Source organism: Candoia aspera, chromosome 1 (assembly GCF_035149785.1).
Source record: "Candoia aspera isolate rCanAsp1 chromosome 1, rCanAsp1.hap2, whole genome shotgun sequence".
NCBI classification, from domain to species: Eukaryota; Metazoa; Chordata; class Lepidosauria; order Squamata; family Boidae; genus Candoia; species Candoia aspera.
In genome coordinates this window covers 181,761,922-181,780,215 of record NC_086153.1, presented here as the reverse complement: position 1 = coordinate 181,780,215, position 18,294 = coordinate 181,761,922, and the positions used below count along the sequence as shown (strand labels likewise).

General features: G+C 38.6%; 1 protein-coding gene across 1 annotated transcript in view; it reads right to left on the bottom strand.

The window, feature by feature from the left end:
• TMEFF2 (transmembrane protein with EGF like and two follistatin like domains 2) overlaps positions 1–18,294 on the bottom strand; it is a 249,334-nt gene that overhangs the window by 44,264 nt on the left and 186,776 nt on the right. The window contains exons 6-7 of the mRNA XM_063318050.1: positions 12,775–12,923; positions 9,191–9,250 (exon numbers count right to left, since the gene is read on the bottom strand). Coding sequence (XP_063174120.1) covers positions 9,191–9,250; positions 12,775–12,923 — 209 coding nt within the window. The remainder of the gene's footprint in view (positions 1–9,190; positions 9,251–12,774; positions 12,924–18,294) is intronic.

Below are 18,294 nucleotides of genomic sequence, written 5' to 3'. Positions count from 1 at the left end.
TAGCCTGATGCCTTAATCACTACACCAAACTGGCTGTCTTAGAATTATCTTAATTTTCTCCAATTCTTATATAAATGAAATTAATGCCCAGCTAGTTGAGAACTAAAAATACTTGATGCCATTCTGTGTACCAACTCATTAAAAAAGAAAAAAAGCCAGCATCAGGACCAGTTGTGTGCATGACTTTCTTAAATTAAGGGTGAGAATCAGAGAGGGATTTCTACAAATGGAAGGAAGGGCAGGTGCAAGTAGCACCTGTGTTATTTCTAAAATAAATTATAAGAATTCTCTGCATAAAATCAGAAAGCTGGTGAAAGGCAAGATAAAATCAAACAATGGAAAAAAATTGAAATGGAAAGTGAAAAAAATCTACCTCTAATTAGAATTCATTGCTTTTTACAGTACTTGTCGTTAGCTACAACAATCCCATGATGCAAAGATTATTTATTTATTTTGAAAAGCTTGCTTTAAAACCTAGGAAAAATGGCAGTGCACATAATTAAACCCTATGAGATTAAGTGGCCTGTGCAAGACGGAAACTCTTTTTTCAAATTTATTTTATAATGAAGATGGCATCTTATTTAAGCTAATTTATCCTATTGCATCTGGCAGCGACACTATTCTGAGCATAGGTAAAGGGGCTAAGAGAGGGATTACTGAGCATTAAAAAGCCTCTAATTTACTCAGGAACAGGGATATCTGAATTTCAAATAAGCAGAAAGAAATATAAATGATGCATGATATATTTATGAACTGGGGCATAAATGTACAGAATTGGTTCATGCCAGCTCAGGGTTTTTCTCTATGAAAACCTTTATTTGCACCGCAAATATAATTTCTGTGTTTCTTCACAGCCGTCTGCTGCTAACATAACATAATGTCACAGATGACTGGCTATGTGATATTATGGGAAAACAAGTAATGCACAATAGTACTAGAGGAGTGTGTGTGTGTGTGTGTGTGTGTGTGTGAAACTCTGAGCCACAGCTTGTCACAGGTTGTTTTAATGAACCTTCCCTTATATAAATCCCAAAAGGAAAAAAAATATTATTGCTAAATTCCTCCCTGCCTCCACCCCATTGCCCCAAACCATGAAGAGGTTTGACATTTTAATTTATTTCTAAGACTTGCATTTTTCAGGGAGGCTGGCGACAATGTAATAGCTCAAGCCAGCAATTTATTTATTATACTGCTCATACCAATAACAGTGCTACAAGCTGGAACCTGCATTTCCCCTTGTTTATTTTTCATTGAGATCAATGTATTTGCAGAAATAGTATTTCCCGCAATGTGATGGTCAACAAATCACACACTTTCACTTCAGTGTTCATTCACCACATAACTGTGTCTCTACATTATTAGTGGAATAAGCTACATGAATGTAAAGCATGGTCTAAATTTATTAATGGAGAAATTATAAATGAACTTAAAAGGAACCATCACAAAATGTGGGTCACTAGCACAGAACATAAGCTTTCCCTAAGTGTTAACTTTCCTTTGATGGCAATTCTATAAATAGGGTAGGCTCTTCCTTGCAATTTTCTATACAGGAACCATCTAACAAAATATGATAGATGTTTTGAATTTTTCAACTAAAACTCAAATGGAAATCCTCTCATTTGAAGCCCTTTCTGTACAAGCACTGTTATGACCCTCGTGGATCTAGCCCAGAGTTTCTCAACCTTGGCAACTTTGAGATGTGTGGACTTCAACTCCTAGAACTTCCCCCTCTGCATGCCGGTTGGGGAATTCTGGGGGTTGAAGTCCAAACATCTTAAAGTTGCCATGGTTGAGAAACACTGATCCTAGCCATCAGGAGAGAAGCAGAGACTTGAGCAGAGATTCAGAAACTTTTGTGTAGATGTTCAAGCAATGTTCTCATCAATAGAATAGTGACTACACTGGCACTAAAACCATGCTTTCAATATTTGTAAACAGGAAATATAGTTTTAGGTATGATTTAAAGAAGATTGATGTAGAAACATAGATGAAATATTTTGTATTCCCTGGAATGCATAGCGGACTTGCAGAACTTCCCTAAAATTCAGGCAGGCAATGAAGAAGCAGCTCAGAGGAGGCTTGAGGTTAGAGTTCTACTAATGGAAAATTGCCCCACCCATAGCCCCACAAAAAATGTTACAAAACTATCTTTGCAGCATTTCCTTTGTAGCAGTGGCTGTGCTGGAGGTAAGTTGGCTTACCAATTGTGGATCTCCCCAAGACAGATAACAGAGTGGGATCTGGACAGCCTTTGTATGCTAAAGTGGCCTCAATGAACAGTGGAAGGCCAAGTGGAGGTAAGGAACTTCCAGTGCCTGATTGCTTAATGGAGAATCCAGTCCCTGATAACAACAGCTACTATCTCCTTAGGAGTCTGCCTAACCCATTTTTTACTATGAGGATTGCCTTTTTTGGAACTAATTCATTGAGGATTGCCTTTTTTTGGAACTAATTCATTCAGGTTCCCTAATGAGCAGGGCTGGATGAAAATGATTTAATTAGATCTAAACTTGGTTACAGAGGTGTCATACGCATGAAGGATATGTATCAGTGATATATTTTGTATTTTTCAGAGCACAAATTATTCCCATCTGCCTTATTCCATTGGTCTGGTTTTAAACCCTGAGCTAAGCTTCCTCAGTTAAAGAGGAAAAAAAAAAGGGGGGGGGGGAGGAGGAGGAACTAGTGCCCCAACCCTCTGCTTTGAACATCTTTATCGAACTGGTGTGTATGATCTTAGCCCAGTGTTTCCAGGAAGTTATCAAATGGAAAATGCTATTTGTTCATATTGTTATCAGCAACATAAGAGGCATTAAAACCCATTGAGCTAAAGACTGCAGACAAGAACTGTAAAATAATCTCTACATATAGTCAAGACAGCATTTCAGATAAGCAGAGCACCATGCAAAGTTTTATAAATATTTCCAAAATCCAGGTATGAACTTATAATGAACTTGAATTTTATTGCTACCTGACTGATAGTTTGGAAACAATGTTCTAGATGCTTTTAAAATAAATGCCTTCAACTTTCAGGAGAGCTGAGAAAGAACTGACCCTCCAGATGTTGCTTATCTACAACTCCTAGCAGCTCCAGCCAACAGGGCCACTTGCGAGAAACAGTGGAGCTGAAGTCAGTATCATCTAGAGTGCCACAGATTCCACAGCTTTGATATTAAAGGCACAGTGGTGAGTTGGAGGTTAGAATTCCTGAATAATGGCAAGCTCTTGAGTGGTTGATTCTTCAGATTTATTGGTGGGTTGTACATGCAATTGTACTAATGTGCTTCAAGGACTTCTTTTTCCCTATTTTGTTTTCACTTGTTTGCCAGAATCATGGCTAATGTGTGCTTTGGAAAAGGCTGAAGATGTTAATACTACTTGCAAAGTGCTATGTAATGACAGAACATCTTCTCAAATATATTAATGCTTCAAAGATTTCTGGATTAGAACCATGTGGCAGCTGTTGGGTGGTTGGATATTTGATTGAGCCATTACTGTACTTTGAAGGTAAAAGCTTAAAGGTGGGGAGCAAGGAAGTCCTTGTATTACATAATAATATAATTGAAATCTTACTGCCTTCCAAGTGATTTTGGCTCTTCCCAAACATCTACCCAAACTTCAGTCTCAGGAAGATTACTGCTTCTCCCTGGTGATAAATGTAGCCAGACTGCCCTCAGATCTGAAGATTACTACTTCTTCATAATATTCTTAGAATAAGGAAAAACAGAGAAGGAATACTCAATATTTATATCAGACTTATACACCCACCATTTGGGTATTTTAAATCTCTTATTAAGTCTTGACAAAAGCATGCATAAAAATACACAAAACAGCTGATCCTCTAGCCAACTTTAATAAAAAATAGAATTCTGATACATTTGGCCTATCACTTGACAAAAGAAGCCTTCAGATTCTGCAACCCCCATAGCCATGGGTACCTGTGGGGAGCAAAGGAGGGCAGGTGACAGCAGATGTCATGTTGTCATTGTATAAAATATAGCAGTGACATACTGTAGATCATTCATATCACAACATCATGATCCAGCTCGTGTAAATTACATAATTTACATCATCTGCAATGGGGATATTTGGCATGTATGATATCACTGTGATTTCTCCTGGATGCCCTATGACCATAGTATAAGAATATATGTGTTTTTACTTCTTTTATAGGAGATGCTTATGAAAGGCAAAATATCTTGCTAAGAAAATAAGATCTACAGTAATTACCATGTTATTCTTATGTAAAATTTGCACAGAGTTAACAGTAAGATCTGTAATTACTGTGAAAACCAGAGGTTGGATAATCTGAAGCCCTGGGGTCGCATACAGCCCACCAAACCTTTTCTTATGGTTCACAGTGTCCTTCAACAAGCAGTGCTGGTTAGAATTGAACATAGTTTTCTACCTTTTTTGAGGAAGGAAACATATATTTTTGAAAGGCTTAAACTAGTTTTTTAAAGTTAATTTTAAAAGGGAAAAGCCACATTCCCTCCTTAAATCCAGAAGAATTGGAAAACCACGGTCCTGTTGATATGTATAACTTGGCCCCACTGATTTAGAATCGCTACCCTGCCTCTACATCTTACCGAAAATATGAAGCCCTGGCCATCAAAAGATTGACAACTCCCAGTATACCGTAATGTTGTAAAGTTCTGGCACAGTTGACTCAATAAAGTTCTGACTCATGCATCCAGATGAAATGCAGATTTCAGATTTATTGATGATGTGTACAGATTAAAGCAAAAAGCCACGACTAAGAACAACTCTCACACAGGCTATCAAATAAAAAGCACACAGACACGTCAGAACCCCCTTCACATTCCATGCCCCCTTTCCCTCAACAGTTCAGCATTCCAACTCTACCCATCTCCGCCTATTACGACCTTGGACCCCACCATTAGACAAAACATAATTCTCTCTCCCCCTCCCATCCGGAGCCTGACATGCATTGCCTCGATGGCAGAGAACACAATCAAACGATTTAACTATTCTTTGTGAGTTCTGACAAATATTCCCATTTAATTGGTGTGTTTGGGATCCAACATTTATTTATTTATTTTTCAACTTTTTATCGCTGCCCATCTCCCCCAAAAGGGAGACCACACTATGATTTGCTGATTCATGAACGAACAGAAACAGCATGCTCGTAGCAGGCTAGACAAATTTGCTTTTTGTTTTTTAAACTAGCCAAAGTTTAATGAATTTAATATACTGTGGTTTGTTTAAACATACGATTTCTTGAAACAAATTAGAAGGAACCAGTAGTGTATGAGTCTATATAGTTTAAAAACACGGTGATTAAACCAAGCTCATGAATCTGGATGGTTTAAAGTAATAGCATTTAAACTAATCAGCTTGTTGCTTATTTTCCCCATTTGGGTATAACAAAACTCCCAGTAACAAACAGTAGATATTTCAATTTTCCCACTTACAGCCAAGCCGGAGGTTACAAAGTGGGTAGTGTGAGCAGCCGAGTCTCCTTTGATTCATATAGTGCTGAGCTCAGTTACAGTGTGATGTCCAAAATAAGCCAAGGCCTCCCTCTTGAGAAGATTAATGGGTTGAAAATAGAGGATGGATTTCTGCAATATCCTAATCTTTGTGAACTTAACGTATTTGACCACTCAACAATAACAACAGTAAGTTTTTTAAAAAATCATTTCCTCTCAGCCTTCATACATTAATCTTCCAGCAAGCTTTTATAAGTTCCATGTTAGCTGTATTTCTAAAGCTTGGTCAACTTAACTGACCAACCCCCTGTTGCTAAAGCTTGGGAAATTGAATTTTCTAACCACAGTGTGTATGTGTGTGTGTGTGTGTGTACAGTTTGCTTTCAAAATTCTTGAACAAAATAAATTCTTGTAGGGGAACTTTCAGTTCTGTCTTACCTAGCTTTATATAGGGCACTGCTGGTGGAGGACTCTTCTGCTGATGCCAGCAAAAGCACAGCGAAGGGGTTCTGCTGACAAGTTATCCTCCTGACTTATATTTCCCCTTGCTGTTTCAAGTCCACCAGGGCACTGATTCATTGTCTCTTCCCTTTGAAAAGGCTGGGCAGCTTTAAAACTTTGGCTTTCCTCTTTCCAACCTCTCTCCCCCTGTCACCCATCTTTTTGGGGCTGCCTCTGCTTGTTCTTAGAGGGGGGAGATCACTTCATAGCCACATTGGCTCCTTTTCCAGATGTGTGCCTGATCTGGAGAAAGGGCTCTTTTTGCTTCTTCCCATGGCTGTAAACAAAGAACAGAAGGTGAAGTGGAAGAGAGGTGGGGAAAATGTGCTGGGGTTGAAGCCGTAACGTATTTCTCCTTCACCTGGAGAAGCTGATGCAGCTGAAGCTGTATAAAGATGAAGAGCCGTTCTTGCCTTGCCCATGCATTACTCAGTTCCAGGTGAAAGAGCAAAGGACTAGAGGTCTGCCAAGCATTTGGGGTTAACGTTTTCTGACTCTGGAACATCTTCTCCTGGATCCTGACCAAAAGTGTTCACGCCTGAAATGGGCTGTTCTGACCTGTTCAGGTCAAATCATTTCTGATAAGATCAAAAGTGCCCATTTCAACACCGGGACATCGGAAGTTGGAATGGAATGTTTGGGCACTGGAGCGGTGTGACGTCAAAACGTTTGGCACATTTCTGCAAAGCGGCTGTGATGGCTACTGTGGCCACGGCCAAATCAAAACCTCCTTATTCTTTTGCAAAACCAAAACAGAATCTCTTTTGGGTATCCCAAGGCCAAGCATGGGATTTAACAGGATCTGCATTTGATGTGCAGTAGCCAAACAAAAATAACTCACTGATAAGCATATATACTGTTTTTCAGAGCTTCTCTTTGGCAATGTCCTTACATGAACCAGGGAATTTCTCTTTCAAGGGATCAGGCCTATTGATACTGTAACACAGTCTTCCTAACCTATGGTCCAAATGTCCTTGGACTACAATTCCCAGAATTCCCAGCCAGCCCCTTTAGTCCTAACATATTTGGAAGCCAACAGGTTAGGGGGAAGGCTACTATAATCTTTCTGCTCAGATTGCTCTCCCTGAACTTGCTTCCTTAACTTACAGAGCTGTATCATGCATTTATAAGTAATCACGGCAAAGGTATTTTAAAATGAGAAAAGAGTTTTTTCAAAGTTCCACTGTGCGTGCACCAGTATAGGTAAAGGGTAAAGGTTTCCCTTGACGTAAAGTCCAGTCGTGTCCGACTCTAGGGGGCGGTGCTCATCTCCGTTTCAAAGCCTTGGAGCCGGCGTTGTCCATAGGACACTTCCGGGTCATGTGGCCAGCATGACTCACGGAACGCCGTTACCTTCCCCCCGAAGCGGTACCTATTGATCTACTCACATTGGCATGTTTTCGAACTGCTAGGTGAGCAGGAGCTGGGACTAGCAACGGGAGCTCACCCCGCCACGCGGTTTCGAACCGCCGACCTTCCGATCGGCAGCTCAGCGGTTTAACCCGCAGCGCCAGTATACCTTATTCTTAATTCACATTATGCATTTCAGAAAAGCAATGAACATTTTGCTGTCAAGTAGGGCCAGTAAAATCTTAATAAATAAAATATGCTTCACCATCTCTTATTTAGTATAGCAAGGCCATAAGCCAAGCATTTAAAAGTGAGTCCCTTCATGATGTTCTTTTTTACTCAACTCCAAGAAAATTGCAAATGGAAAGATACATTTCTTGCCTTATTTTTAAAATGATTACGCTCCTAGTACTCTCATTCACAGTCCTAAAGTCAAGCTGTTAAAATTTGCACAAGCGTTTAAAGACTCCTTGAAAGTTAATCTTCCTGGTAAAGCAGATTTGAAAAATAAAAATAAACTGAAGATACCACTTCACCAAACAACATTTGATAAAACCTTAAATAACATTTACATATATATTATATTTCAAACTGCTGTATTAAGCCAGAGCTTAGGTTATATTTTGTTGGTGTTCCCAAATAAATTAAAGCCATTTATCATTTAAAAAAAACTGTTCTAAAACACCTCATTAACTTTGCATCCAAGTGTAAGTATGGTGTAATGTTTATCCCAGTTAGAGCCAAAGAATAGCTAGAAATGAGCTGTAAGAAATTATTGGTTTCAGCTTTGAGACATGTTGATTTTTTTTTAATTGAAATTTAAACACAGTGGATGCCACCATGATTAATGTGAATGCCTATGAAGGCTGGCAGTAGCAAAAATGGAGTATGGGGGAGATTTTACTCATTAAGATGAAAAGAAGTGTCAGTGTTAAAAGCAGTATCATCAACTGATTCATTTCCTTTAACATGTTGTGGCAGGGGAGATACCTTGATCATGAAGTATTTGAATTGCATAATATTGATTTAAATATTGTAAGTTTAAGAAAAACATATCTGAGGGAATCCTGAAGGAAGGGAACAATTATCCTAAAGCCTAACATATTTTAGACAAAGAAATGTATTGTCTATTGATGAAAGAGCTACTTTTAATACATTCTCTTTCATCACTTATCTAAAAGGCAATATTGAAAACACACAACCACCATGATGGTTCATAAAATCAAAGCCCATGAAAGATCCAGGTTTAAAAGCAACTGAGTCTGGTTTCAACCAAGCTCTCTCAGCATCAGCTACCCATGGATTTAATGTTAGAAGAAGACTATGATCAGAGCTAGGTATTCTGTATATTAAAGTAAAATAAAATCCATGTCAATCCAAAGCAAATGAATTCCATCTTCTAAATGATGGCAGTCATTCTTGGAGCAAAGAGCAAAAATGTAACACATATGGTGCTTGGTAGTATGTTACTGTAACTCTCAGATTGGTCTGCAAGATTTAAATATAAGCTGGAACAAAAAGCCAGTTTTAAATTTCCTTTCAATCATACCCATCCATTTTAATAACATTTGGTGCTGAGTAGACGGAACTTGGAAAATTGTGTATTATGCACCCAAGTACGGTCTTCAGGCTTTCTGAGGAGTATTTGCTTTCTCAATCTCACCAATTAATTTTAGAGGGAGGGAATGGAAAATGAGGACAAGGATTTTTATCTGTTGTTATAGTAATTGCTCCAATCCATTGACTTAAGCTTGATTTCCTACCGAAGATAATCCTATTTTTCCCTTATAGGAAATGAAAGAAGACTTCATTTCTGGCTTCAGTTTTTTCAATCATACTTTCCCCCGTTTCTCAAAAACCATGTCTTCCTTTGCTGAAATACTTACCCGCGTAATCTGTTCTCGCATAATGTCCATCTTCTGACTTTGTAGTGGCAGTTGTGTTATCTGAAAGACATTGCATTTATTTACTTTGGTTACAAACTGAAATCAAATCACTAGTTAGGGTAAATGGTTCTCTTGCATTTTAAAATTACAGCTGTGATTCAGAAGTCAGTTTTATACTAGTGATGAAATGTAAGAATGCTTTGATTGTTTTTCTCTTAAAGCCAATGCAACCTTTTTAGCAAAGTTTGTAGGACAGTACACAAGGATTTACAAGACTGTGCATAAGACCATAAGAACTCTCTTCTGGATTAGGCCAAGATCCTTCCTAATTCAGCCTTTTGTTTCTCATGATAGCCACCCAGATAAGATGCTCACAGGCAAGAGATGGAGACAGAGTTCTCCCCCATCACTCTTTTCTTGAAGCTGGAGATAACACTAGTCAAAAATCATATTGAGCTTTCAGGACAAATAATCCTTGACAGATGAGTCCTTCATTAATTTATCTAATCCCTTTTAAAGTCATTCAACTTAGTGACCACTGTCACGTTTTGTACCACTTCAGATAAATTGTAGATGATTTAAATTTGAAGTGCCTCAAGGTTAGACTTCTCTTGGTTGAAACTTGAACATTTTAACCTTATGATTCATTCAGTTCTTAATCTACATATCTGAAGTAGAACAGTTTCATGAAAGCCGTGGGGACACACTGAATATCTGAGGGAGTTCAAAGACATAACTATGGATAGTTTCCTGATTGCTGTGAGGAAAGTGGCTTTTACTTTCATTTGAATGGAAGTCTTGGTGGACATAACTGATCGTCAGAATGTTTACTCCTACAAAAAACTGGTTAAGATAATAAGTTTGTATTTCTGATGCAGTGCAACAACAGTTTGCATTGTATGTATTTTACTCGGGATTTTTTTAAAGATTATGGGCATTTTGTACATCATAATGGCTACATAAGACTGGCTCAAAAGAATTATATAAAGCATTTAATAACACACACACTCCTGTATCAAAAACTGTGGAAGTAAAGTGTTATTATGAACTGTTTATATAGTCAAGCTATATTTGTGTATTTTCCCCAGTCCTTACATTCATTTTAGCTCACAACTGATTTTTTTTAAGTATAAATAAATGAATAAACAATGTGTAAATTATGAACACCTTCCCTCTTTCATCAAAGTTGAATGAATCAGAACTTCTTGGGAATAAATGAACTTTCCAAATAAACAAAATCTCACAGAAATCCCAAATGAACATTTTATTTAATTAAGAGAGCTTCTGAGAACTTGTTATATTTGCAGCAGTCAGCTGTTCCCCTTTAGAATTTTTCTTCCCTCCACAGTCCAGAGTAGCTTGTGCAAGGAAGAAAAATGAAAAACAGCAGTCATGTATGGATGATTAAAGCTACAATCCCACACATATTAGCTAGCCTGTACTCTGTCAGGCTTATTTCTGAACGGACATGCATGGGACTGCATTGAAACCCTGGGAAGTAAACCTTTTTGCTGTTGGAGCTTTGCTACACACATCATTCTCTTGCATACCAAAAAAAAAAATCAAATTCAGTGCTCAGAACAAATTATTTACTCAAAGACTTTCTGTTTTGTTGGAGAGCAGGAAATCAAGTTGTTGAGCTTTCTTTGCCTGACCAAGGTATAGAAATGCCTGGTCTTGCCTGATCTTAGAAGTCTAGCACAGTTGCATAGTCAGTATTTAGAGGGAAGATAACCAGATCTTCCCTCTAAATACTATAGATCCCTATGCTGGCTGGGGAAGTCTGGGAGTTGAAGTCTACACATCTTCAAGTTGCCACGGTTGAGAAACCCTGCTGTAGGTTATCAAAAACACTTCTCTGAAGGCAGCAATGGCAAAAAAAAAAAAAAATCCATACTGTTAATAGGAAAACTACATGATTGTGTTCATGAAGTCATCAAGCATCCAGTTGGACTCCAAGGAGACTTAGCTTTACATAATGCAATGAAAACAGAACTTCCTGTTTCTCATCTTGTCAGGCAAAACAGTGGAGTCTGTCAGCAATGATTCTATTCACATTGGAGCGAAGGAATATAAAAAGCCCCTTCAGATCTCTGAGCTCATTCTGGGGATGTCAAGGACTGAAGAGGCAGGGCTGCTACATGGGAGATATGAAGGATGGGGTTACTGCCCATAGTCAATGCCCCTTGCATATTTTTAGTTTCCTTGGGTGGGCATTGTGCCTGAACAGAGCTATGATAATGAAGGCAAGCTGTGTTTCTTTGAGGGTATTTGTGGCCAGTTGAAAGTCTCCTTGCAAAGCAAAGGTTCTATGCACAGATCTATTGCTGGATCACAACTCCACCCCAAACATATGTGCAGCTAATATCTGGCCCCCAGAATCCACTTTTCAGCTGAACACATCTAGCACAGAGATGTGCAAGAATAGGCAACTTTATCTTCTCCATATGTTGGATTACAACTCCAAATTAAGGTGGAGGAACCAAATCCTTGTGGGGGGAGATGGGTTGTGTTAAAAATTTGATAAACAAATAAATAAATAAATTCTGGTCTCACCCTTCTCTGCTTGGTATTGGGGTCTCTTATGTTAAGCTGCTGCCAACTGTTAATGGCAGCTTGGTGTATATATAGACACTGCCTGACAGAACTTTGGATCAGGGCCTTGATCCAGATGTTCCCCTCAGGTTTTTCCGTTAACAGTGACAAACAACCTAAATGGAGTTTTTCTATGGCAACAGAAGGGGGAAAGAGAGGAAGGGGAGCTATCTAGACATTTTCAGAGGTACAAACTGGCCAGAAAAGTGAAAGTGGTTTTTAAATCCAATCTTTCAGAAATGTAATTGTGTCTCCCACATTCTCACTTGGAACCATGGTATGCCACCTTCCACAATGTACAACCACCTTCCATAATTTGGTGCTCTCCAGATTCTCATCCCTCTCCAGCCACCAAGGCTGGATGGGGGTTATAGCTCAAAACATCTGGAAGGAAGGACGAAACCCTGAGATGATACAGGATATTTTCAAGGGAGGCAATGTGAATGGGGGGAGAACTGCACTAGTACACCACAATCACTAATACGTTCCCAATCCCCCTACAGCTTATCACCTCCCAGTACTGTCAAAGGGATCTTTCTTTCTGCAAAGGCTCATACATCTCATGTGTGTTTCTGCATCTATGGAATATTTTTAGGTCAGCTCAAGATATGCAGAACCTTTTGTCCCAGGATGTTAGAGTTCAATGTATTTTTAAAAGTCTAGTACATCTTCTTCTTTTGCCTCCTACACTGATTGGGTATACCATAAGTACTGTTAAAAATCTAGGCTAGTGTACAAAGACACAGCAGCAATACAGGTGTTTATCCTCTATTTCAATTGGATGTAAGGATGTAGAATAACTGCACACTTGACTGTGGGCCATAATAATAATAACAATATTGCCACACCTGTTCATAGCCTGAAAATCTATGGACAACGTAAGAGATGTCTAACAACAATTCATGCCAGCTCCCTCTGTCCCTTTCTCTTAAACATACAAAGTAAGAATGGAGAACTATCTTTCAAATGAATTTTGCTAGGAGCATTACCTTGACATCGGCCCAAAGACATGACTTCAATTTTCTCCTGTTTCTGGCAAGATGCTTCTTTGATCTGACATGCATTATCATAAGATTTTCCATCGGAAGCACAGAGAGGATTGAAGTTGGTTTGAGAACAGTCAATGTTGCATACACACCTGAAGATAAAAAAATGACTCATGTAAAAATAAAATAAAATGCATTAATTAACAATAAAAGAAAGCCCTTTCACTTAAAAATAAGTGGCACTAATAATAAATTAAGAAGACATGCTTGACATTTTGCTGGGGCTTGCAATTATAATGTGAATAAAATGAAAGAGAGGGCTGGCAGAGGCCTAGTGTCTAGGAAAAAATACAAGAGAAAGCTAGAAAGAAAGTATTTTAATGCTGCCACCGAAAGGCCTTTCTTAACCCCATACCATCCAGATATTCACCTGAGGCAGCACAGAGAAGGGGGTTCTAACTCAGTGCTGGCTGTGATCAGGGTCTTTTTTGTGGTAGCGCTTTGCTCAGGAAAACCTTTCAGCAGAGAGGCTCATTTGGTTGAATTTTTATTCATTAGTTACCCTAGGCTTAGAAAAGTTCTATATTTTAAGTGCTATATTCAACTAGCACTTCCTATTAGTTTCATTATGACTGATCTACCCAACCACAATGTTCTTAGTGTGTTGCTTTACTGTTTTGAAATGATGATTTTTGCAAATAAATCTAAAAATCTAAAATTTATAAAAAGTCTCGGATATTATTTGACTGGATGGCCTTGGACAAGCCACATCTCTGAAAGTCTCCACCTACCCCTCTGCCTATCAAGCTAGGCCAGAGTTGGCAATACATCACCCCTCCCAAGGCAAAAGTACAAGAGAGAGAGAGAGAGATCTTGAGAGATCACGAAATCTCATGCTATGTAATGGTTTTGATTGAATCTCAAATGCTTCTGACAGTCTTGGGCAAGATCTCACACGTTTCACCAATGTATTTTGATGGAGGGGATATGGCAAAGGTATTCAGGGCCTGAAATCATTGCTGAGGCCTGATTTATGCCATTGTAAGGATTAACCTGATAATGTAGATGGAGTCCTGTGACCAGCCTACCCAAATTACATCTCGTTGTGCCTGCCTCGTTCACTTATAAGTCAGATGGGGGGAAGTGTGTACAAGGGGGGACATCTTCCAAGCTCCCATTTACTCTTCTGCACCACAATTCCTCCAGCCACTTTTCTTCCTTTGTGGCTAGGGAATTGAAGGCAGTATGAGCCAAGGGTTTGGAATACTGTGGCAGTGGGGAAATTCATATGCTCCCTATCTTGAGATTCAAATAATTCTGTGTCAGTAACAGCTGCAGTGGTTCCTACTTTATGTCTGGAAACGATGGAAAGATTTGGTGATTCTCTTTAAACCTCTAAAGAACTGGGGCTAGAATATGAAGAGTAAATCTACATAGAATAGCTAAATCTTAAGGATGAGTCTGTCAGTTTTGGTTTCTCTAATTTTCTCACGTTTACATTCTTCCAGTTGATTTATCCTGTTTCCCTCATCAGCCTGAGATATTTTTATAAACATGACATTTCATACACCTCTTTTGTGTTTGTTTCTCAATTACCTTTTTGTATGCAAATGTCTGTCCTGTAAAATATCCCAGTGTTTCATACTTCTCCAAATACGCATTTTAGCACAAATTTTGGGATTGGAAAACTGCATAGCAAAATTTGGCAATGTGCACATTCTAAAGGGTAGCTAAATTCTGATACCTGTACTGATTTGAAAGTATAAAATTAGACAGCTTTGCATTAAAATTATGAACCAAAATGGATTTCTTTCCCATTTTAGTTTTTCATAGCATTCATATCATTTTTCACACTGACTAAGATCTTTTGGGGCAGCTGGTGTTCTGACTGTGACCAAGGCACAGCTAGTTGGCACATCCCTGTGCTTGTGCCAAGACTGGATTTCCCTTCCTTTGGAGGTCTGTTCTGACCTGATTTTGTTCCTTGATTTTCTTTGCCTTCAATTCAATGAATTTTTTGTTGCTATCAGTCTTGTTGGTTAATTTTGGTTCGGATTTTTGAAAGCTGTTAAAGCCTTCTGGAAAGCTGCCAATTCAGATGAAAGGTGGAATATAAATACCTTAAAAATAATAATAATACTTTTAATAATAATATACAGGAAGGCACACTTAGTTTAGATTTTCTCTCTCATATTTCTTGTATCACAACACTTTCCTACCCTCTTCTTTATTCAGGGCACGTATAGGAATGATTATCCCATCACATCTAGTTTTGCCCTAAGAATGATAAAAATAGAGAAATGAGCAGAGACGAAGTATTAATTATTGTGATCTGGCAATGTAAAAGTTCATGGGGGTGTGGATTATGCACATATCAATGGAAATTAATTATATACTAATTTATACAATAGAGGACCTATTTGCATACTTAATTTGGTCACAGTGCCAGCTTTTGTGAATGCTAGATCTTTTTATTTCAATAATTTTGTTCCAATGGGAAGCACCTACTGAACATGCTTTGTGACTTAAATTTTATGCATGGTTAAGCTCAACTAAAATATGTACCAATTAGAACATGATATTGCTGTGTTAGTGCTTCCCTGTGTTCTGGTTTATGAGCAAAGTGTCTGCCACCATTATTCCTTTGAAGAAGCATGAAGAAGCATGTCCACAGAAAGAAAACCCAGCAACTCAAGGCTGCTCTAAACAAGCACTGGATGGAAGCATATGAATGTGACAAAATTAAAGAATGGTCGTCTCTATTTGTTATGATGATGATGTACTTTTTTATTATGATGTACTTTGATAAAATTTGGACTAATTTCTCCCTCTCCCTCTCTCTCTGTGTATTATTTAAATCTCTGCAAGGCTGCAAAAATTTAAAAAGGCAGGAAATGCTAAATCAGCAGCAGTATTAACTCCACTGCACTGCATTTCCCGTATAATTTATGGAACTCATTTCCAGGTGTAAATAGTAACAAATAAAGGAACAGAAAGAGGCAGGGATAATAATATCTATTTGCACATTTAGGAGCAAAATAATGAAATGGAGGCCTGTAAAAGGGCAGCTAAAGAATGAGATTTCAGAAGGAAACATGACCCTTGTGTACCAAGTTCCCATTTTCATTTCCATTCAGATAACCATAGCGTTTTAGGTTCTCTAGAGAGCCACAGAAAAACGGGCAGGATCTACCATGCATAGGATTTCCAAGCAGTTTCCCAGCATCTGACAAATGCCCAGGTGAATTAATTTTAAGGTGCCAATTATTGAAGCCAATAAGTTTAGATCTGAGTAAGACTGGTGAGAGCTTATTTATGATTCTCAGCAGGACAGCTCCATATTTCTATACTGTAAACATTTTTGTTGCATATGCTGTTACCCATTAGGAATCCTGGAAGCTGGCACATACACTGATCTTAAACAGGCATGTTGTCCACAGCTATACATTTGTGCTTGAAACATTGCTGCAACACAAGTATACAAAATTTCCATAGAAATTATGGATTGTCTTGACTAGTCTTCAAGATGATTTTTTTTTTGGCACCTTCGAGTCAATGCTGATTCCTGGCAACTGCCTGGACAAGTTCCTGCAGTTTTCCTGGCAAGATTTTTCAGAAGTGGCTTGCCCTTGCCTTCTTCCTAGGGCTGAGAAAGAGTGATTGGCCCAAGGTTATCCAGTTGGCTTTGTGCCTAACGTAGGACTAGAATTTACCGTCTCCTAGTTTCTAGCCTGGTGCCTTAACCACTACACCAAACTGGCCTTTCTCTCAATATATCATTATATGGCACGCAAGTCCTATGCTACATAACTGCCCTTTAAAATGTAGCCCAGCACACACTATTGACAACTGAAAATCTGTATCAAAGGACTTTACAATATATTTCGAAGGAACCTGACAAGCTCAATGTGATTCAACTTATTTCCGAATGAGATCGATGCTTAAATTATGGATCAAAATAAGCCTCATAAATTTTGGTATGTAATCTGCATGGTTGATAGTGCCTTTGAGCTACATTATGCTTTGATGAAACCAGTGACCTTTAGACATGAGCAGGGAGAATTAATCCTAAGATTAAACCTAAGCTTCACACTTCACTCAAGGTGGGCTCTAGCATGTCTCACAGCAATGCAATTGATGGCATCATTGACTGGTGCAGTGCACTAGGACCTGTTACAGTGTGTGTGTGTGTGTGTGTGTGTATACATACATACATACATACATACATACACATACTGTACATACACATACAGAATCCTAGTCCTTAGAGTAGAACCACATGTTGATCACTTAGCATTTTGAAAAAAAATGATGACAGAAATTATTTTCTTCCCAGTCTGGCAAACTATCTAAATAAACAAACCCTGAAAATTTAGCTCCCTCCAAGGTGAAGAATTATTCTTATGGCTGTTTAAGTAAAAAAGCAAGTGACAGCTGGCTTGAATGCTGGCAGCACTTAGATCTTTTCTCATCTCAAAGATGCTTCAGCATTCCCAATTTTTAATTAATATGATCATATGACCACTTTATCACTCTACCTGTAGCAGCCCTTATACTGTAGTTTTATCAATACATTGCCTTTATTCCTGGAGTGCTATAAATCAGCAAGAGGATAACAGTGTGGTGCAATGGTTAAAGAACTGGACTTAGAAGGAGACAAACCCAGCTTCAAGTCTGCCCTGGGTATCTTTGGGCCAGTCATTCTCAGCCCAGCTTACCTTGCAGATGGTGAGGAAAAATGGGAGGAGGTACATATGCCATCCTGAATTACCACTGCTTCCCTGACAGTTGGAAAATTCACAAGAAGCTTGAAGAGGTTTCTCAGATATTTATTCAGGCTAAGATATCCCCATTGCATAAGATGGATACTCTTCATTACATTGGAGCAAAGATGCCCTTTTAATGTTTCTAGTTACAACTGCAATCTTTAGGCGGGAAGCTAATGGGAATTCAAGTCAGAAATATCTTTAAAAGACTTTTAATGAACTGATTCAGTGATGTTGATGTTGATGAGGATACTACCTGTACTACATTCTTATTCACAGACAGGTAAAGTCTACCCAACAGTTAACACATTCAGCACAGTAACATATGTCTCTAAATGAACCGACCTGGAGTACTGGCATAGAGATGTCACAGTGACAATCCCCTCTTAGTTCTTGTGACTAGTCTTGGAGAACCTTTTCCAGGGGGAGGGGGAGAGGACCTTTTCTCAGCTACTGTCATTCTATCTGAGCACAGTTATGGATTTTCATATCTACAGATGAACGTTTCCAGCCTGGCAAGTTATCATGCTCTTCCCAAAGGGCCAAATTTTGTCCAAGGAAGAGAAAGGTGGCCCATTATAGTCAGAATGAGAAGTTTCTACAGGGTCTGGTGGTAAAATGAACCAGCTTTGCCAAAAAAAAAAAAAGTTTTTTTTTTAATCTGTTCAATTGTGTCCAATTCTCGGAGACTGCCTGGACAAGTCCCTACGGTTTTCTTGGCAGATTTTCCAGAAGTGGTTTGCCCTTGCCTCCTTCC